Source organism: Somniosus microcephalus, chromosome 22, assembly GCF_052327205.1.
Source record: "Somniosus microcephalus isolate GS21.2 chromosome 22, FLI_Smic_1.0, whole genome shotgun sequence".
Classification (NCBI taxonomy): Eukaryota; Metazoa; Chordata; class Chondrichthyes; order Squaliformes; family Somniosidae; genus Somniosus; species Somniosus microcephalus.
The window spans coordinates 57,993,615-58,012,832 of record NC_141008.1 but is presented as its reverse complement, the minus strand read 5'-3'; the positions used below and the strand labels follow the sequence as shown (position 1 = coordinate 58,012,832).

The 19,218-nt window shown below is 44.5% G+C and overlaps 1 protein-coding gene across 1 annotated transcript; it reads right to left on the bottom strand.

Annotated features, from left to right (window-relative positions):
- Nucleotides 1-5,187: 5,187 nt before the first annotated feature.
- On the bottom strand, nucleotides 5,188-11,976 carry tmem97 (transmembrane protein 97). Its single transcript, XM_085964835.1, has 3 exons — nucleotides 11,790-11,976; nucleotides 9,627-9,771; nucleotides 5,188-6,349 (listed from the first exon to the last, which is right to left on the bottom strand). Exons 1-3 carry the CDS (start codon nucleotides 11,907-11,909, stop codon nucleotides 6,099-6,101), a joined length of 516 nt encoding a protein of 171 aa, XP_085820961.1. The 5' UTR covers nucleotides 11,910-11,976; the 3' UTR covers nucleotides 5,188-6,098.
- Nucleotides 11,977-19,218: the final 7,242 nt, after the last annotated feature.

Here is a 19,218-nt window from a genome sequence, read left to right as displayed (position 1 = left end):
CTCTGTGTATCACGAGGTATTCACACCAATTAGATTAATTAATTCAGATGTAGTCCGTGGCCAGGGTCAGGATGGTGTGACTAGAAGTGAGGCAGGTACAGGGATCCAGGAGGTAGTGTTGGAGGAGCCGCAGCCCTTGCACTTGTCCAACAGGTTCGAGGCTCTTACTCCCTGTGAGGATGGGAACAGGGACTGCGGGGAGGATGAGCAACCTGGCCACAGCACCGTGGAGCGGGGGGCCATTCAAGTGGGGGGAGTTAAAAGAAATGTAGTGGTAGGGGATAGTATCGTTAGGGGGATAGATAGAGTTCTTTGCAGCCGAGAGCGAGAGTCCCGGTGCCAGGGTTAAGGACATCTCCTCTGGATGGAGAGAAACTTGGAGTGGGAGGGGGAGGATCCAGTTGTCGTGGTCCATGTTGGTCCCAACGACATAGATAGGACAAGGAAGGAGGTTCTGCTGAGGGAGTTTGAGCAGCTAGGGGCCAAATTAAAAAGCAGAACCACAAGGGTACCTGAGCCACGAGCGAATTTGGCTAGGACAAATAAAATTAGAGAGTTAAATGCGTGGCTCAAAGACTGGTGTGGGAGAAATGGGTTTTGCTTCCTGGGACACTGGCACCAGTACTGGGGCAGGAGGGAGCTGTTCCGTTGGGATGGGCTTCACTTGGCCAGTGCTGGGACTAGAGTCCTGGCGGATCATATAACTAGGGCTGTAGAGAGGGCTTTAAACTAACTAGTGGGGGGGAGGTTCCTAGAGAGCAAATAATAAAAATGACAACAGAGAAGGTCATAGACTTAGGTAGCAGTGGGGAAATTAAAAACCAGAGCGTGTCAGGAAGGGGCAGAAGGTATGGAGTAAAAGGTAAAGTAATAAAAAGGGCAAAAGCAGGAACTAAGTGTCACAAAACATCTTTGAAAGTTCTCTATCTGAATGCATGTAGCATTCGTAACAAAATAGACGAGTTAATGGCACAAATAACTACATATGGATATGATCTTGTGGCCATTACAGAAACATGGCTGCAGGGTGACAATGCCTGGGAATTAAACATACCAGGTTATTTAACGATCCGGAAGGACAGGCAGGAAGGAAGGGGAGGTGGGGTGGCTATGTTAATAAAGGAAGGAATCACTGTAATACAGAGAAATGATATTGGGTCAAAAGATCAGGATAATGAAACAGTTTGGGTGGAGATAAGGAATAAGGGGAAAAAAGCACCAGTGGGCGTAGTCTATAGGCCTCCGAACAGTTGCAACTCTGTTGGACAGAGTATCAATCAGGAAATAGTTGAGGCTTGTAATAAGGGAACATCTATAATTATGGGGGATTTTAACTATCATATTAGTTGGACAAATCAAATTGGGCAGGGCTGCCTTGAGGATGAGTTCATTGAGTGTATTAGGGATGGGTTTCTTGAGCAGTATGTAACTGAACCGACCAGGGGGCAAGCAACCTTAGATCTGGTCCTGTGTAACGAGACAGGATTAATTAAAAATGTCCTAGTAAAGGATCCCCTTGGAATGAGTGACCATAACATGGTTGAATTCCATATTCAATTAGAGGGTGAGAAGGTTGGATCGCAAACAAGCGTGCTAAGCTTGAATAAAGGAGACTATGAAGGTATGAGAGCGGAATTGAGTAGAGTGGATTGGGAAAATAGATTAAAGGGTAAGACGATACATGATCAGTGCTGTACATTTAAGGAGTTATTTTACAACTTCCAAAAAATATATATTCCACTGAGAAGAAAAGGGTGTAAAAGAAAAGACAGCCATCCGTGGCTAAGTAAAGAAATTAAGGATAGTATTCAACTAAAAACAAGGGCATATAAGGTAGCCAAATCTAGCGGGAGGATAGAGGATTGGGAAAACTTTAAAAGACAGCAAAAAATAACCAGAAGATTGATTAAGAAAGGGAAGATAGATTATGAAAGTAAATTAGCAAAAAATATAAAAACAGATAGTAAGAGTTTTTATAGTTATATAAAAAGAAAAAGGGTGGCTAAAGTAAATGTTGGTCCCTTAGAGGATGAGACCAGGAAATTAATGGTGGGAAATATGGAGATGGCAAAAACACTGAATGAATATTTTATATCAGTCTTTACAGTAGAAGACACTAAGAATATCCCAACACTGGACAAACAGGGGGCTAAAGGGGGGGGAGGAGCTAAACACGATCAAAATCACTAAGGAAGTGGTACTCGGTAAAATAATGGGACTCAAGGCGGATAAATCACCTGGACCTGATGGCTTGCATCCTAGGGTCTTGAGGGAAGTGGCGGTAGGGATTGTGGATGCATTGGTAATAATTTTCCAAAACTCCCTGGACTCGGCAAAGGTCCCGGCAGACTGGAAAACTGCTAATGTAACACCCTTATTTAAAAGGGGCAGTAGACAGAAGGCTGGAAACTATAGACCGGTTAGCCTAACATCTGTGGTAGGTAAAATTTTGGAGTCCATTATTAAGGAGACAGTAACAGGACATTTGGATAATCATAATTTAATAGGACAAAGTCAGCATGGTTTTATGAAGGGGAAGTCATGTTTGACAAATTTGCTGGAGTTCTTTGAGGAAGTAACATATAGGGTGGATAAAGGGGAACCAGTGGACGTAGTGTATTTAGACTTCCAAAAGGCATTTGACAAGGTGCCACACAAAAGATTATTGCTTAAGATAAAAAAATCACGGGATTGGGGGTAATATTCTGGCATGGATAGAGGATTGGCTATCTAACAGAAGGCAGAGAGTTGGGATAAATGGTTCATTCTCAGACTGGCAATCAGTAACTAGTGGTGTTCCGCAGGGGTCAGTGCTGGGTCCCCAACTCTTTACAATCTATATTAACGATTTGGAGGAGGGGACCGAGTGTAACATATCAAAGTTTGCAGATGATACTAAGATGGGAGGGAAAGTAGAGTGAGGAGGACATAAAAAACCTGCAAGGGGACATAGACAGGCTAAGTAAGTGGGCAGAGATTTGGCAGATGGAATACAATACTGGAAAGTGTGAGGTTATGCACTTTGGCAGGAAAAATCGTAGAGCAAGTTATTCTCTTAATGGCAAGAAACTGGAAAGTACTGCAGTACAAAGGGATCTGGGGGTCCTGGTGCACAAAACTCAAAAGGTTAGTATGCAGGTGCAGCAAGTGATTAAGAAGGCCAACGGAATGTTGGCTTTCATTGCTAGGGGGATAGAATATAAAAATAGGGAGGTATTGCTTCAGTTGTACAAGGTATTGGTGAGACAGCACCTGGAATACTGCGTACAGTTTTGGTGTCCATACTTAAGAAAGGACATACTTGCTCTCGAGTCAGTACAAAGAAGGTTCACTCGGTTAACCCCGGGGATGAGGGATGGACATATGAGGAGAGGTTGAGTAGATTGGGACTCTACTCATTGGAGTTCAGAAGAATGAGAGGCGATCTTATTGAAACATATAAGATTGTGAAGGGGTTGGATCGGGTGGATGCGGGGAAGATGTTTCCGATGATGGGTGAAACTAGAACTAGGGGGCATAGTCTTAGAATAAGAGGCTGCTCTTTCAAAACTGAGATGAGGAGGAACTACTTCACTCAGAGGGTGGTAGGTCCATGGAATATGCTGCCCCAAAAAGCTGTAGAAGCTACATCATTACATAAATTTAAAACAGAAATAGACAGTTTCCTAGAAGTAAAGGGAATTAAGGGTTACGGGGAGCGGGCAGGAATTTGGACATGAGTCTAGGTTCGGATCGGTCATGGCCCTGTGGGTAGCGGAGCCGGCCCAGGGGCTGTGTAGCCTGATCCTGCTCCTATTTCGTGTGTCTAATTCTGTTAGATTCAGGAGATGGTTCTGTGATAGTGGATTGGCGGTTAGGATCAGATCAGCCATGATCTTATTGAATGGCGGAGCAGGCTCGAGGGGCCGATTGGCCTACTCCTGCTCCTATTTCTTATGTTCTTATGTAATGCATATTTAATCAGGACTGAGCTTCTCTACATAAAGTATTGAATAGATTTATTTGCATTTAACCCAGTTGAAAACACACAGTCCAAGTGACCGTTTCAATTGATTTTTATATAAATCCACTAATAAAGCCCACCATTTGAGGTCTCAAACTAAACACCATCCTCATCTAGGGACCAAAATGTTCCAACAGAATTTCATTTAGCTGTGATTATACACTGCAGTAGTAGTTGAAATTAATGTGAATTTCCAAATATCTATTTTTCAGTGTTTAATTATACTGCATACTGCTGTTTGTTCTGGTTGAACAGCTTTCAGCCCAGTAAAATTTCTCATTTCTAATGTTATGCTTACCACATTCACAGTTCTTTTTAAATTAAGCAAAGGAGTAGTCAAACATAATACAGCAGTGAAAAGGACAACCAGCCAATCCAGCTTGTTCCATTATCTGGATCCTTTTTCCAGGACCCAATCAGCTGTGTAATCAATTTTTTTTGCCCCGTTGATCCCTCGGCTCGGAGTTGGGGGATTGGAGCAGTTTTCCTCGGAATGCTGCAACAAAGTCAGGATTTTCTGCACCAGATCCATTCCATAATCCTTTGACAACACCTCCGGCGACTACCAGTTGGAAGGACAAGAGTAACAGTATCACAGGAACACCGTCACCTGCAAGTTCCTATCCAAGTTGCACACTATTCTGACTTGGACATATACCACCGCTGCTTCATTATTGCTGGGTCAAAAAAAAAAATCACAGAATTCCCAACTTATCACTATTGTGCGAGCACCCTAAGGATTGCAATGTTTCAAGAACAAAACCCACCATTTCAGGGTAATTAGTGATAGTCAACTAAGGCAGCCTTGCCAGAGTTAGCCACATCCCGGAAATAAAAAACATGAAGTTTATAATCCTGTACGCTGGTTTTCTTGTCCTGGCTTTGCACAAACTTACCCTTTGCTATATCCTCATTATTTTAACTTGAATCGTATCCATCTTGAAATATTTTGGCTAGAGAATAGATTTAACTTCCTTAGCCTCACTTTGTAACTCAATCTAAAATGTACAATAAATGTTTTTTTTGTTGTCCTCAAAGTACAGAATACTCCAATGTTTTACTTGCCTTTTATCAGTATTTTTTTGTCAAGGAACATTGTTGTGAGAGAAGCTGTCATGTGGCACTGATAAACCATCAAACCATCAATCAGTAATAAAATGCAACAAGGTTCTCCCAAGCATATGTACAGGAACAAAAATACTGTTTATTGATAGTGCATTTACCAAGATCGTCAGTATTATAATGTGATCTTTTATGCCATACAGCAAGGTGTAAGTGTACAGGAATAATGGCTGTTCATCTACTGCCCGGATACAGCAACTTTCTGATCCGAACATCATGGTGCTGGCATGCAATTTTTAAATAATCTCACTCCTGAACAATTGATTGGGAAACAGAATCCATACAATAGTCCAAACATTATTGACGAATAGTCAAGTTTTGAAGAGCACTTTCAGGGTAGAAGTCAGAAGAATGTATTTCTCTAAACAGAAGGTGATCCAATAGCTCTGTAGGTTACCAGGCAGGGTGGTTGAGGGCAGGAAAATGGTCCCATTTAAGACGCTGGGCACAGGAACTGAAGACGGATTACCAAGACCAAAAGGGCTAAAGCAGAGTGTCCAACCTGTACTTCTAGGGCCACATGCAGTCTCTGAGCGCTGTAAATCCAGCCCTCAAAGTCCAGGCAATTCAGTGTGCCTGTATGCCCTGTTTGAACTTACTGGGCCTAGCCATTTAGAAAGAGTTGTTTTTAGCACTATTGCCCCATTGATCAATCAGAAGACCAAGGTCCATTAGTATCAGCAACATGAGCTATATACAAATTAATGGGAACGTGGATCTGAACTTTCTATGTGGCCTCTGAGGGTCCATGGTACACACACAACAAAAACTTGGACTCTGTGATCCTGTCAATTTTAACTGAAAATTAAGCAGCGGGCAGCTCTGCTGTGACAGTAAGCTCTCCACACATATCCCATTTCATTCAGATTTACAATTTTATTACAAATTGCTGTCAAATTATAAGACAGTAATCCCAAATGGAGCACTGGAAAAGAAGTGGGAAATGATTGGCTGAATGCTCAAGTAGAAGCAGTTACCGTCTCTTCTTTTCCTCATCAGGATTGTACCTTTTGCTGAAAAGCATGGTTAGCAGGATCATAATCGGGATTAGTAAATAGGGGGCGTAAATAGCCAAGAGAGATAAACGTTCTGACATGGTATTTGGTCCTGGATACGTTGATTTTGAGAAGTCGTTAAACAGAATATGTGCGAGGATGGAAATGACTGTTGTAGCCACATGTGTGGAGTACACGATAGCGGGAGTCCTTATCCATGAGCAACTTCCTGCATGTAAGAGTAATACAAAGCATTATATTATTAATCGTACCTCTCACTACTGTGTATTTATGTGGATTATTCCAGGCATGACCTTTGAAATGAAAAACAAAATGTCACATTGTATAAATAGTAGTTCTTTGGATTTTTGTTTTTAAATTAGAGGGACTTAAATTAGTTTTAGAGGCTGCCTTGGAGGCACAGGATATGATTTGATATCCACAATTCCCGAGACGGTGGCTCTTATCTTGGTTTATTATTGTGAGAAAGCACCATGGCCACAGGGAGGGAAGTGTAGTCAATCCTTAAAGAAAGATTTGCATTTATGTAGCGCCTTTCACAACCTCAGGACATCCCAAAGTGCTTTACAGCCAATGAAGTACTTTTTGAAGTGTAGTCACTGTTGTAATGTAGGGAAACGCGGCAGCCAATTTGCGCACAGCAAGCTCCCACAAACAGCAAAGTGATAAGACCAGATAATCTGTTTTTTGGTGATGTTGGCTGAGGGATAACTATTGGCCAAGGCACTGGGGAGAACTCCGCTGCTCCTCTTCGAAATAGTGCCTTGGGATCTTTTCCATCCACCGGAGAGGACAGACGGGGCCTCGGGGTTTAACGTCTCATCCAAAAGACGGCAGCTCCGGCTGTGCAGCGCTCCCTCGGTACTGCATTGGGAGTGTCAGCCTGGATTCTTGTGCTCAAGTCTCTGGAGCGGGACTTGAACTCACGACCTTCTGACTCAGAGGCGAGGGTGCTACACAGCTAACACCGCAGCTACAGCTGCCCCAGCTGGCAGGTACACAAACCCTCGGCGACACTGGGGAGTAAACCTGCAGTCTGTGCTCGATATGGTAAAGTTCATGGTGCAGGAAGGCCCCGACAGGAAAAAGCAGCGGATGAGACACAGTAAACCTGATATTCCCATCTTCATGGTTTGCCATATCATGAACGTCACAGCTGTCATTTCTTTCAACACCAGTGTTAGTGACAGGAATGATTTATAATTGGGGGGGGGGGTGCGAATGAACTCCATCAGTGTCTCTGCAGCACTCAGCTCAATTCACACAGATCTAAAACAAATTCTACCTTTCTCCCAGTTCTTAATGATCATTTTGCTTCATTCTCAGTCACAGTTTACTTCAAGCTGTATAGTACAATAGTGCTAAACCATGCAATAGGTATACAATACAAATACTGTAGCAAGGTTGTCACTATTTATCTTGTAGAGTCATCCCAACAAAAAATTCCAAGGTCCCTAAAGCAAACAGAATATCTTCAGGAATTACATTTTCTGCAGGAGTTCAATTTTCCCTCCACTTTTTTTTCTGGCACAAGCCTATTTAAGGATTCAATTGTCACAATAAACTGCAAAAGAAAATCTTAAAGCAGTTTATCTACAAAATCTGAAACCCAAGATTGGATTACCAACATTGACTCAATCCCTTGTATTTTCTCTATCGCTGTCTCTTAGTTGCCACTGAGTCACTGACTGCAGACAGGAGGGCAACCGAATGACCTGCTCCCAGGTCTCTGAAGTGCTGCCCTGATCAGCTGGTGGGACATGTGCAGCAGTGCCTCAGAAACAATTCTCGCTGCTTGTTCCCTCCCTGTCAAGAGGTGGTGGCTGTTCTATTTTCCCTGCCATCTCCCTACAGCAATGCAGCAGTGATCAAGAACGCAGTGGGAGTTGTGGGACTGCTTGGGGGAGCGACACTTAGAGACACAGTGACACTTCACCAAATTTGAGATCGGTTGACGTTCAAGCAAATAGTGGTTCGCTAGACCAGAGTTATACCGTCACTGAAACTTTTAGTGAATCCGAAGCCAGTTGGAGGCCCTAGGATATGTGCATGTTATGGACGTTAGTGTGATGATGACACACATTCATACACTCGTCATACAAATTACACATACTGAATGTCAATGTGAAAATTTAAGAAACTTCTGTTGAACATACAGGGTATGAAATGACAAGGTTTTAATTTTTTTTTGCTGAACTACAGTACTGTAAATTGTAAAATGAACTGGAAACCCATAAACTGACCAGCATTTCACTCCTATTTTAAAGCACTATGGCGTCAGATTCCTGGTTTTTGCTTTGCAGCACCACAAAAATGGCAGTATAACTGTAGTCTGAGAAGTCTCTTTTTTTCATATATTGAATACAAAAGCAAGGAGGTGGTGATGATTCAATACAAGACATTGGTTAGGCTTTGATTGGAGAACTGTGTGCAGTTTTAGACATTTCACTGAAGAAAGGATTTTACAACCATGGAAAAGGTACAGCCTAATCACTCAGATGATTCCCAAAATGAGAGGATATAGTTATGATGAGAGACTTAAAATCAAGGATGTGTTCACTGGAGTGAGATAAAAATTAGAGCCAGACCTTTCAGGAGTGAAATTAGGAAACACTTCTACACACAATGGGTGGTAGAAGTTTGGAACTCTCTTCCACAAATGGCAATTGATGCTGGATCAATTGTTAATTTTCAATCTGAGATTGATGGATTTTTGTTAACCAAAGGTGTTAAGGGATATGGGGCAATGGTGGGTATATGGAGTTAGGGTACAGATCAGCCATGATCTCATTGAATGGCAGAACAGGCTCGAGGGGCTAAATGGGTCTACTCCTGTTCCTATGAGATGGTTAAGAGGAGGATAAAAGAGAAAAGTGGTCAAAATTATGAAAGCGTTTGAGACAGTAAATAGTGAAAGACTATTTTCATTGTTCAGTGAATCTAACAAGGAGGCATAAACTCAGAATTAGTACCAGAAAAATCAAGAGGCTCGAAGGATTTTTTTCCATGTAGAAACTCTTTACCACAAGTGACTCACAAAGCCAAGTCAACCACAACATTCAAGAGGGAAATTTAAAATTTCAAGAAGCAAAATATTAAAAAAAGATACAGGGAACTGGGCTTAGGTTAGATAGCTCTAGTGGCTGAATGGCTTCCTTCTGTATTGAAATTTCTATCTATGATTAGGGAAGTACACTGAATGGGAATGTGATGTAATGGAACACAGAAACATACAATATTGTAACAAGAAAAGGGTTCCCAAAATCTGTTAGAGAAAGAAAATCCTGTTTATTGTTCCACATTTTTCATTTGGTATTAATGTGCCATAATAAAACAAAACAGTCCTCACTACGACTGGGTACAAGATATAATCTAAAATAATGGCCCAATCCTACTAACATTGCATTGATGGTGTAAATACTGATGTGTGATGGAGAGAGGGAATACCAAGGTAACTTACAAACGTAAAGAAATGCTGCACTGACCTTTGTAGAAAGCATAAGCTGCGACAGGAAAGAAAGGCATCTGCAGCAATGCTTCACAAAGAATGCATGCACTGAACCATGCGGGAGGGTCCATAATCATTGGGTCTTTGAACCGAGCTGCGTACCATTTTAATAAACCTTGCAGCTGTGAAAAGAAATATAGCGTTTAAAAATAAATTTAACATTTTTAAAGATTTGTTCAACTGCAGTCAAAGCCTTTCTTCTGTGTTGCACATTCAGAGTCAATATCTGGTATTAATGTACTATAGTATAATGACCGACACTGCTACACACTACCCAAGTGCTGCATACAATCCACATTTAACCACTGCACAATTCTGCCAGAAAAAAGGCATCAGAACCTCAAGATTCCCTAAAAGCAGGGTCAGGCTCATTGGCCCACCAGCGTTTCCTAAGATCAGTAGATCACTCAGCCTTCAGAATTGCAACAGGTCACTGACATCTTCTAAACTGCTCAAATATTGCAAGACGAGGTTCCGTTAGATACTGTGCAGTGTCAGTGTGAAGGAGTTTCTTTAGAAATAGGAGGAGGGCAAAACAAGCTGCCCAGTCTAACTAAAAATGTGTGCCTGTATTAAATGTTGATTTCATTCTACGTTGCCCACAGTTCGCTTTGCACGAATTGGTGGACACCGTGTGATTATGCTCTAAGGTCTCCTGAGCACGCACTGGGGCTGACAATGGAAACAGGTCGATCCCCCGAACCAACTCAGTGCATTTATGGTAATTGAGGGAAGTCTTGGTTCTGGCAATAGACCCACAGAGGTCTCTGTTGCCATTGGCTGTATGATGAGTTTCAATTTCCCAATGCTGCCAATTGCACAGACCTTGCTCCTACAGTTGTGTAAAAGCACCTTCTTTAGGTACCTCCCCAACAGTGCACGGATAGTCAACTGCCCATTTTATACTATACCTCTGATGCTTCTTTCGCTGTCACAGCATCACTGATTGTGTCATAACAGTTTCGTTCAGATCATTCCCTGTCGCTTAATTCGAATTAGTAAATAATTTGAATTGCACTAAAACATCCTGAATTGTTGTTTTACTCCCAAATTACTGAATAACAAAAAAAAATTGACATTGAAATATCAGGGGCAGACTGTATAGCATAAAAGCAACATCAGCGACATCATACAACCAGTCCTTCACAGGAGCTGTGGGTTTGCTGGATGGGGTACTGCACATTATCTAAATGTGCAAGACAGGCTTGAGCTAAAACCCAGTGCTCCTAATATTGGCCATTGGTTTTTACGGACCAGATCCCGGACTGGTGGCTCGGAGCTTGGTGGATCACACATAGCGCTGACAAATACAGTGCACACTCCCTGTGTAATGATAACCAGTTCACTAGGAACCTGTACAATGGAATCAGTTCAATGGGAATCGGTTCAATGGGAATCTGTGTAATGATAACCAGTTCAATGGGAACCTGTACAATGGGAACTGGTTCAATAGGATCTGGTTCAATAGGAACCTGTACAATGGGAACTGGTTCAATAGGATCTGGTTCAATAGGAACCTGTACAATGGGAACCAGTTCAATGGGAGCCTGTACAATGGGAACCTGTTCAATAGGAATCTGTACAATGGGAACCGGTTCAATGGGAACCTGTACAATGGGAGCCTGTACAATGGGAACTGGTTCAATGGGAACCTGTACAATGGGAACTGGTTCAATGGGAGCCTGTACAATTGGAACCGGTTCAATGGGAACCTGTACAATGGGAACTGGTTCAATGGGAACCTGTACAATGGGAACTGGTTCAATGGGAACCTGTACAATGGGAACTGGTTCAATGGGAGCCTGTACAATTGGAACCGGTTCAATAGCCGATAGACTCGCTTACGCTTCAATGTGCGACTGGGATTAATGATATCGCGGAGGTTCTGGTGCACCAACTCATCCAGTCATCATTCAGAAGGAAATCGGAGCTACAAACTCCGGGGTGCGGCTCACAGTGAGAGACAGGAATCCTCCCCAACTCTCGCCTTCCTGCTTTCTCTGTTCAGCGTTAGCGCAGCAGAGCCGAGCTCCAGCGGGGATCGGGAGCAGGAGCAGGCAGAATTTGAGCAGGGGGACCGGGAGCAGGGAGGAGGAGCAGGAGGAATTCTCGCCTTGTCTCAATGGTTGCAAACACTCACCGCGGGCGGATACAGCCACTCGGGTAAGAGAGCCTGCAGGTCGATGGCTAAAGTGATGGGAATGTGTGTGAAGAAGTAGAAGAAGAAGATCCATTCCAGCAGCCGGGTGCAGGTGGCCATGGCGTTACTCGGGCTGTAGCCTCCGGCTCGGGATTGGTGCAGAAAGTGTCGCCACTCGCACCGTGTGAAGCGATTGGTCCGCAGAATGAAGGCGGAGCGACCAAACCTCAACTTGCAGGAAGATTGATCGACTCGCTTTATGCTAAACAAACGTTAGAATTGTCCTTAAAGTGAAGATGTCTAGCCTCAGCCCTCCCGAGTTGTGCAATGGGAGGGTTTCCTCCACCCAGTCTGAGAGATTCTGGACTGTAGTGGCTGCCAACATCTCAGGATCTGTCAAATGCTGCCAACATCTCAGATCTGTCAAATGCTGCCAACATCTCAGGATCTGTCAAATGCTGCCAACACCTCAGGCCCTTCCCCCCCTTTTTTACTCTCCCACATGGCAGCTGGCTGTCATTCTGCCAGCGCATTTCACACCTCATCTAGAGCTGTCTTTTGTCTCTTTACTAATCGTATCACCATCTCGTCTCGTTTTGAATACCTCTTAATATCTCTTCACTTCTCTTTTGTTCTCTCATCCCCATTTCCCAGCCCCCAAACTGGCCTTTTAATCTGTTTCATTTCCATAGAAACATAGAAGATAGGAGCAGGAGTAGGCTATTCGGCCCCTCGAGCCTGCTCCGCCATTCAATGCGATCATGGCTGATCATCCAAATTCAGTACCCGGTCCCTGCTTTCTCCCCATACCCCTTGATCCCTTTAGCCTTAAGAAATATATCCAACTCCTTCTTGAATATATTTAATGTATTGGCCTCTACTGCCTTCTGTGGTAGAGAATTCCACAGGTTCACCACTCTCTGGGTGAAGAAATTCCTCCTCATTTCTGTCCTAAATGGCTTACCCCTTATCCTTAGACTGTGACCCCTGGTTCTGGACTCCCCGCCATCGGGAACATCCTTCCAGCATCTAGTCTGTCCAGTCCTGTCAGAATTTTATAAGTTTCAATGAGATCCCCTCTCATTCTTCTAAACTCCAGCGAGTACAAGCCCAATCGACCCAATCTCTCCTCATACGTCATTCCTGCCATCCCAGGTATCAGCCTGGTGAATCTTCGCCGAACTCCTTCCATGGCAAGAACATCCTTCCTCAGATAAGGCGACCAAAACTGCACACAATACTCAAGATGTGGTCTCACCAAGGCCCTGTACAACTGCAGCAAGACATCCTTGTTCCTGTACTCAAACCCTCTCGCTACGAAGGCCAACATGCCATTTGCCTTCTTAACCGCCTGCTGCACCTGCACAAGGACACCCAGGTCTCGTTGCACTTCCCCTTCTCCCAATCTATTGCCATTCAGATAATAATCTGCCTTCCTGTTTTTGCCACCAAAGTGGATAACCTCGCATTTATCCATGTTTTATTGCATCTGCCGTGCTTTTCCCCAATCACCCAACCTGTCCAAATCATCCTGAAGTTTCTCGGCATCCTCCTCACAGCACACACGGGCACCCAGCTTTGTGCCGTCTGCAAATTTGGAGATATTACATCTAGTTCCCTTGTCTAGATCATTAATATATATTGTGAATAGCTGGGGTCCAAGGACCGATCCCTGCAGTACCCCACTAGTTACTGCCTGCCACTCGGAAAAAGGCCCGTTTATTCCAACTCTTTGCTTTCTGTCTGCCAACCAGTTCTCTATCCAAGTCAATACCTTGCCCCCAATCCCATGTGCCTTAACTTTACACGCTAACCTCTTATGCAGGACCTTATCGAAAGCCTTCTGAAAGTCCAAATACACCACATCCACTGGTTCACCCTTATCTATTTTACCAGTTACATCCTCAAAAAATTACAGCAAATTAGTCAAGCACGATTTACCTTTTGTAAATCCATGTTGACTTTGTCTGATCCTGCCACTGTTTTCCAAGTGCTCTGCTATTACATCTTTTATAATGGACTCTAGCATTTTCCCCACTACTGATGTCAGGCTTACCGGTCTGTAGTTCCCCATTTTCTCTCTACCACCTTTTTTGAATAGTGGGGTAACATTAGCTACCCTCCAATCTATGGGTACTGTTCCAGATTCCATCGAATGCTGGAAGATGATCAGCAAAGCATCAACTATTTCTAGGGCCACTTCCTTAAGTACCCTAGGATGTAGATTATCAGGCCCTGGGGATTTAGTGGCCTTCAATCCCATCAATTTCCCGAACACCATTTCCCTACAAATACTGATTTCTTTCAGTTCCTCCCTTTCATCAGACCCTATGTTCCCCGACATCTCTGGGAGGTTATTTGTGTCCTCCTTTGTGAAGACAGAACCAAAATATGTATTTAATTGGTCTGCCATGTCTTTGTTCCCCATTATAAATTCCCCTGATTCTGACTGCAAGGGACCTACGCTTGACTTCACCAATCTTTTTCTCTTCACATATCTATAAAAGCTTTTACAGTCAGTTTTTATGTTCCCTGATAGCTTACTCTCATATTCTATTTTCCCTTTTTTAATTAATCCCTTTGTCCTCCTTTGTTGAATCCTAAACTGCTCCCAATCCTCAGGTTTACTGCTTTTTCTGGCCAATTTATATGTCCTCTCCTTGGATCTTATGCTATCCCTAATTTCCCTTGTTAGCCATGGTTGAGTCACCTTTTTTGTTTTATTTTTATGCCAAACTGGGATGAACAAATTCTGTAGTTCATCCATGCCGTCTTTGAATGTTTGCCATTGCCTATCCACCGTCAACCCTTTGAGTGACATTCCCCAATCAATCCTACCCAACTCACGCCTCAGACCATCGTAGTTTCCTTTATTTAAATTTAGGACCCTAGTTTCTGAGTCGACTACTTCATTCTCCATCTTAATGAAGAATTCGGTCATATTATGATTGCTCCGACCCAAGGGGCCTCGTACAACAAGATTGCTAATTAATCCTTTCTCATTACATAATACCCAGTCTAAGATGGCCTGATCTCTGGTTGGTTCCTCGACATATTGGTCCAGGAAACCATCCCTTAAACACTCCAGGAATTCCTCCTCCACAGTATTGTTACTAATTTGGTTAGCCCAATCTATATGTAGATTAAAGTCACCCATGATGACTGCTGTGCCCTTATTGCACGCTTCTCTAATTTCCCTTTTAATGCCATCCCCAACCTCTGCATTACTGTTTGGAGGTCTATATACCACTCCCACTAACGTTTTCTGCCCCTTGGTATTTCCTGTGCTTTTTCAGTCTGACGAAGGGTTTCGACCTGAAACGTTGACTCTATTTCTCTCTCCACGGATGTTGCCTGGCCTGCTGAGTTTTTGCAGCATTTTCTGTTGTTATTTCTGTCAAATGTTGTTTGATAATGGTTTTTTATTCATTCACGGGATGTGGGCATCACAGGCAAGGCCAACATTTATTGCCTGTCCCTCGACCACCGGACATCCCAAATGACTTTATAGCCAATGAAGTACTATTTTGAAGTGTAGTCACTGTTGTAATGCAAGAAACGCAGCAGCCAATGTGTGCACAGCAAGCTCCCACAAACAGCAATGTACTAATGACCAGATAATCTGTTTTGTTATGTTGGTTGAGGGATAAATATTGGCCCAGGACACTGGGGATAACTCCCCTGCTCTTCTTCGAAATAGTGCCGTGGGATCTTTTACATCCACCTGAGAGAGTAGACGGGGCCTTGGTTTAACCTCTCATCCGAAAGATGGCACCTCCGACAGTGTAGCACTCCCTCAGTACTGCACTGGAGTGTCAGCCTAGATTTTTGTGCTCCAGAGTGGGAATTGAACCCATAACCTTCTGACTCTGAGACAAGGGTGCTACCAACTGAACTGCAGCTGACATTGTGTGGCGAAGTTACTCCCACAGTGCTGTTAGTGAGGGAGTTCCAGGATTTTGACCCAGCGACAATGAAGGAACGGCGATATGTTTCCAAGTCAGGATGGTGTGTGACTTGGAGGGGAACTTGGGAGGTGATGGTGTTCCCATGCGCCTGCCGCCCTTGTCCTTCTAGGTGGTAGAGAATCGCTCCTGTGAAGTGCCATGGGATGTTTTACTACGTTAAAGGGGCTATATAAATGCAAGCTGTTGTTGTCTTAGACTCTCCAGGAATTAAAGATGAATCTCCTGGACACCGCTGTGAGCAACTCCGGAGAAACATCATTGGGACATTAAAAATAAATTTTATAGTTTTCATTTTTTTTTGGAATGCTTTTGTTAGTTATACAAATTATTGGAGATGAGGGGGGGGGGGGAAAGCTGTTGGACCGGGCAGCATTGTTGGAGGTGGGAGATCATGTGATGAAACCTCCGGGACGATGTCCAACCAGAATTGATAACCCTATGGGAATGGTTACAGCGATGGGCTCCCATCTGTCACCAGCCTGTCTCCAAGTGTCCTTAGCAACATAATCCACAAGGTCATTTTTCACAATTATTTTTTATTTGTTTTATGGTATGTGGGCATCGCTGGCAAGGCCAGTATTTATTGCCCATTCCTAATTGCCCTTGATAAGGTGGTGGTGAGCCTCCTTCTTGAACCGCTGCAGTCCATATGGTGAAGGTCCTCCCACAGTGCTGTTAGGGAGGGAGTTCCAGGATTTTGACCCAGTGACGATGAAGGATCAGTGATATACTTCTAAGTCAGGATGATGTGTGATTTGGAGGGGAACTTGGAGGTTGTAGTGTATGTGCCTTTAAGAGCCCCCCGTGTACTGTAATGCCGGTAATGGCCACTCGGGCTATATAAGCCTGTATATTGTGTTGTATCAGTTAGTTCACCTCCAGACTTTGTTCAGTAAACACCTGTGAAACTAACTCCTGCCTTCAGTGTCTCTATTAACACACGGATGCAACAGAGGTGGTGGTGTTCCCATGCGCCTGCTGCCCTTGTCCTTCTAGGTGGTAGAGGTCGCGGGTTTGGGAGGTGCTGCAGTGCATCTTGTAGAGGGTACACACTGCAGCCACGGTGCGCCGGTGGTGGAGGGAGTGAATGTTTAAGGTGGTGGATGGGGTGCCAATCAAGCGGGCTACTTTGTCCTGGATGGTATCGAGCTTCTTGAGTGTTGTTGCAGCTGCACTCATCCAGACAAGTGGAGTGTATTCCATCACATTCCTCACTTGTGTCTTGCAGATGGTGGAAAGGCTTTGGGGAGTCAGGAGGTGAGACACTCGCCACAGAATACCTAGCCTCTGACCTGCTCTTGTTGCCACAGTATTTATGTGGCTGGTCCAGTTAAGTTCCTGGTCAATGGTGACCTCCCAGGACGTTGATGGTGGGGTATTCGGCAATGGTAATGCCATTGAATGTCAAGGGTTGGTGGTTAGACTCTCGCTTGTTGGAGATAGTTATTGCCTGGCACTTCTGTGGCATGAATGTTACCTGCCACTTATCAGCCCAAGCACATCATCCAGGTCTTGTTGCATGCAGGCATGGACTACTTCATTATGAGGAGTTGTGAATGGTGCTGAACACTATCGGACACCCCCATTTCTGACCTTATGTAGGAGGGAAGGTCATTGATGAAGCAGCTGAAGATGGTTGGGCCTAGGACGCTGCCCTAAGGAACTCCTGCAGCGCTGTCCTGGGGCTGTGATGATTGACCTTCAACCACCACAACCATCTTCCTTTGTGCTAGGTATGACTCCAGCCAGTGGAGAGTTTTCCCCCCGATTCCCATTGTCTTCAGTTTTACTAGGGCTCCTTGATGCCAGACTCGGTCAAATGCTGCCTTGATGTCAAAGGCAGTCACTCTCACCTCACCTCTGGAATTCAGCTCCTTTGTTCATGTTTGGACCAAGACTGTAAAGAGGTTGGGAGCCGAGTGGTCTTGGCGGAACCCAAACTGGTCATCAGTGAGCAGGTTATTGGTGAATAAGTGCTGCTTGATAGCACTGTCGATGACACCTTCCATCACTTTGCTGATAATTGAGAGTAGACTGATGGGGCGGTAATTGACTGGATTGGATTTGTCCTGCTTTTTGTGGACAGGACATACCTGGGCAGTTTTCCACATTGTCGGATGGATGCCAGTGTTGTAGCTGTACTGGAACAGCTTGGCTAGAGGTGTGGCTAGTTCTGGAGCACAAGTTTTCAACACACAGACTTTGCTGCATCCAGTGCGCTCAGCCATTTCTTGATATCACGTGGAGTGAATCGAATTGGCCGAAGACTGGCTTCCGTGATGGTGGGGACCTCAGGAGTAGGCCGATATGGATCATCCATTCAGCACTTCTGGCTGAAAATGGTTGAAAACATTTCAGCCTTAACTTTTGCACTCGTGCTGGGCTCCACCATCATTGAGGATGGGGATATTCATGGAGTCTCCTCCTCCCGTTAATTGTTTAATGGTCCACCACCATTCACGACTCAATGTGGTAGGACTGCAGAGTTTTGATCTGATCCGTTGATTGTGGGATCCCTTAGCCCTGTCTATAGCATGCTGCTTCTGCTTTTTAGCATATGTGTAGTCCTGTGTTGCAGCTTTCCCAGGTTGGCACCTCATTTTTAGGTACAGCTGGTGCTGCTCCTGGCATGCTCTTCTACACTCCTAATTGAACCAGGGTTGGTCCCCTGGCTTGATGGTAATGGTAGAGTGAGGGATATGCCAGGCCATGAGGTTACAGATTGTGGTGGAATATAATTCTGCTGCTGCTGATGGCCCACAGCGCCTCATTGATGTCCAGTTTTGAGCTACTAGATTTGTTCTGAATCTATCCCATTTAGCACGGTGGTAGTGCCACACAACATGATGGAGGGTGTCCTCAGTGTGAAGATGGGACTTCGTCTCCACAATGACTGTGTGGTGGTAACTGCTACCAATACTGTCATGGACAGCTGCATCTGCAACAGGTAGATTGGTGAGGACGAGGTCAAGTAGGTTTTTCCCTCCTGTTGGTTCTCTCACCCCGTCGGTTCTCTCACCCCCTGTCGCAGGCCCAGACTGGCAGCTATGTCCTTCGGGTCTTGGCCAGCTCAGTCAGTGGTGGTGCTACCGAGCTACTCTTGGTGATGGATATTGAAGTCCCCCACCCAGAGTATAGTCTGTGCCCTTGCTACTCAGTGCTTCTTCCAAGCGGTGTTCAATATGGAGGAGTACTGATTCGTCAGCTGAGGGAGAGCAGTAGGTGGTAATCAGCAGGAGGTTTCCTTGCCTATGCTTGACCTTAAGCCATGAGAGTTCATGGGGTCTGGAGTCAATGTTGAGGACTCCCAGGGCCACTCCTTCCCGACTGTATACCACTGTGCTGCTACCTCTGGTGTGTCTGTCCTGCCGGAGGGACAGGACATACCCAGGGATGGTGATGGAGGAGTTTGGGACATTGGCTGAAAGGTATGATTCTGTGAGTATGACTATGCCAGGCTG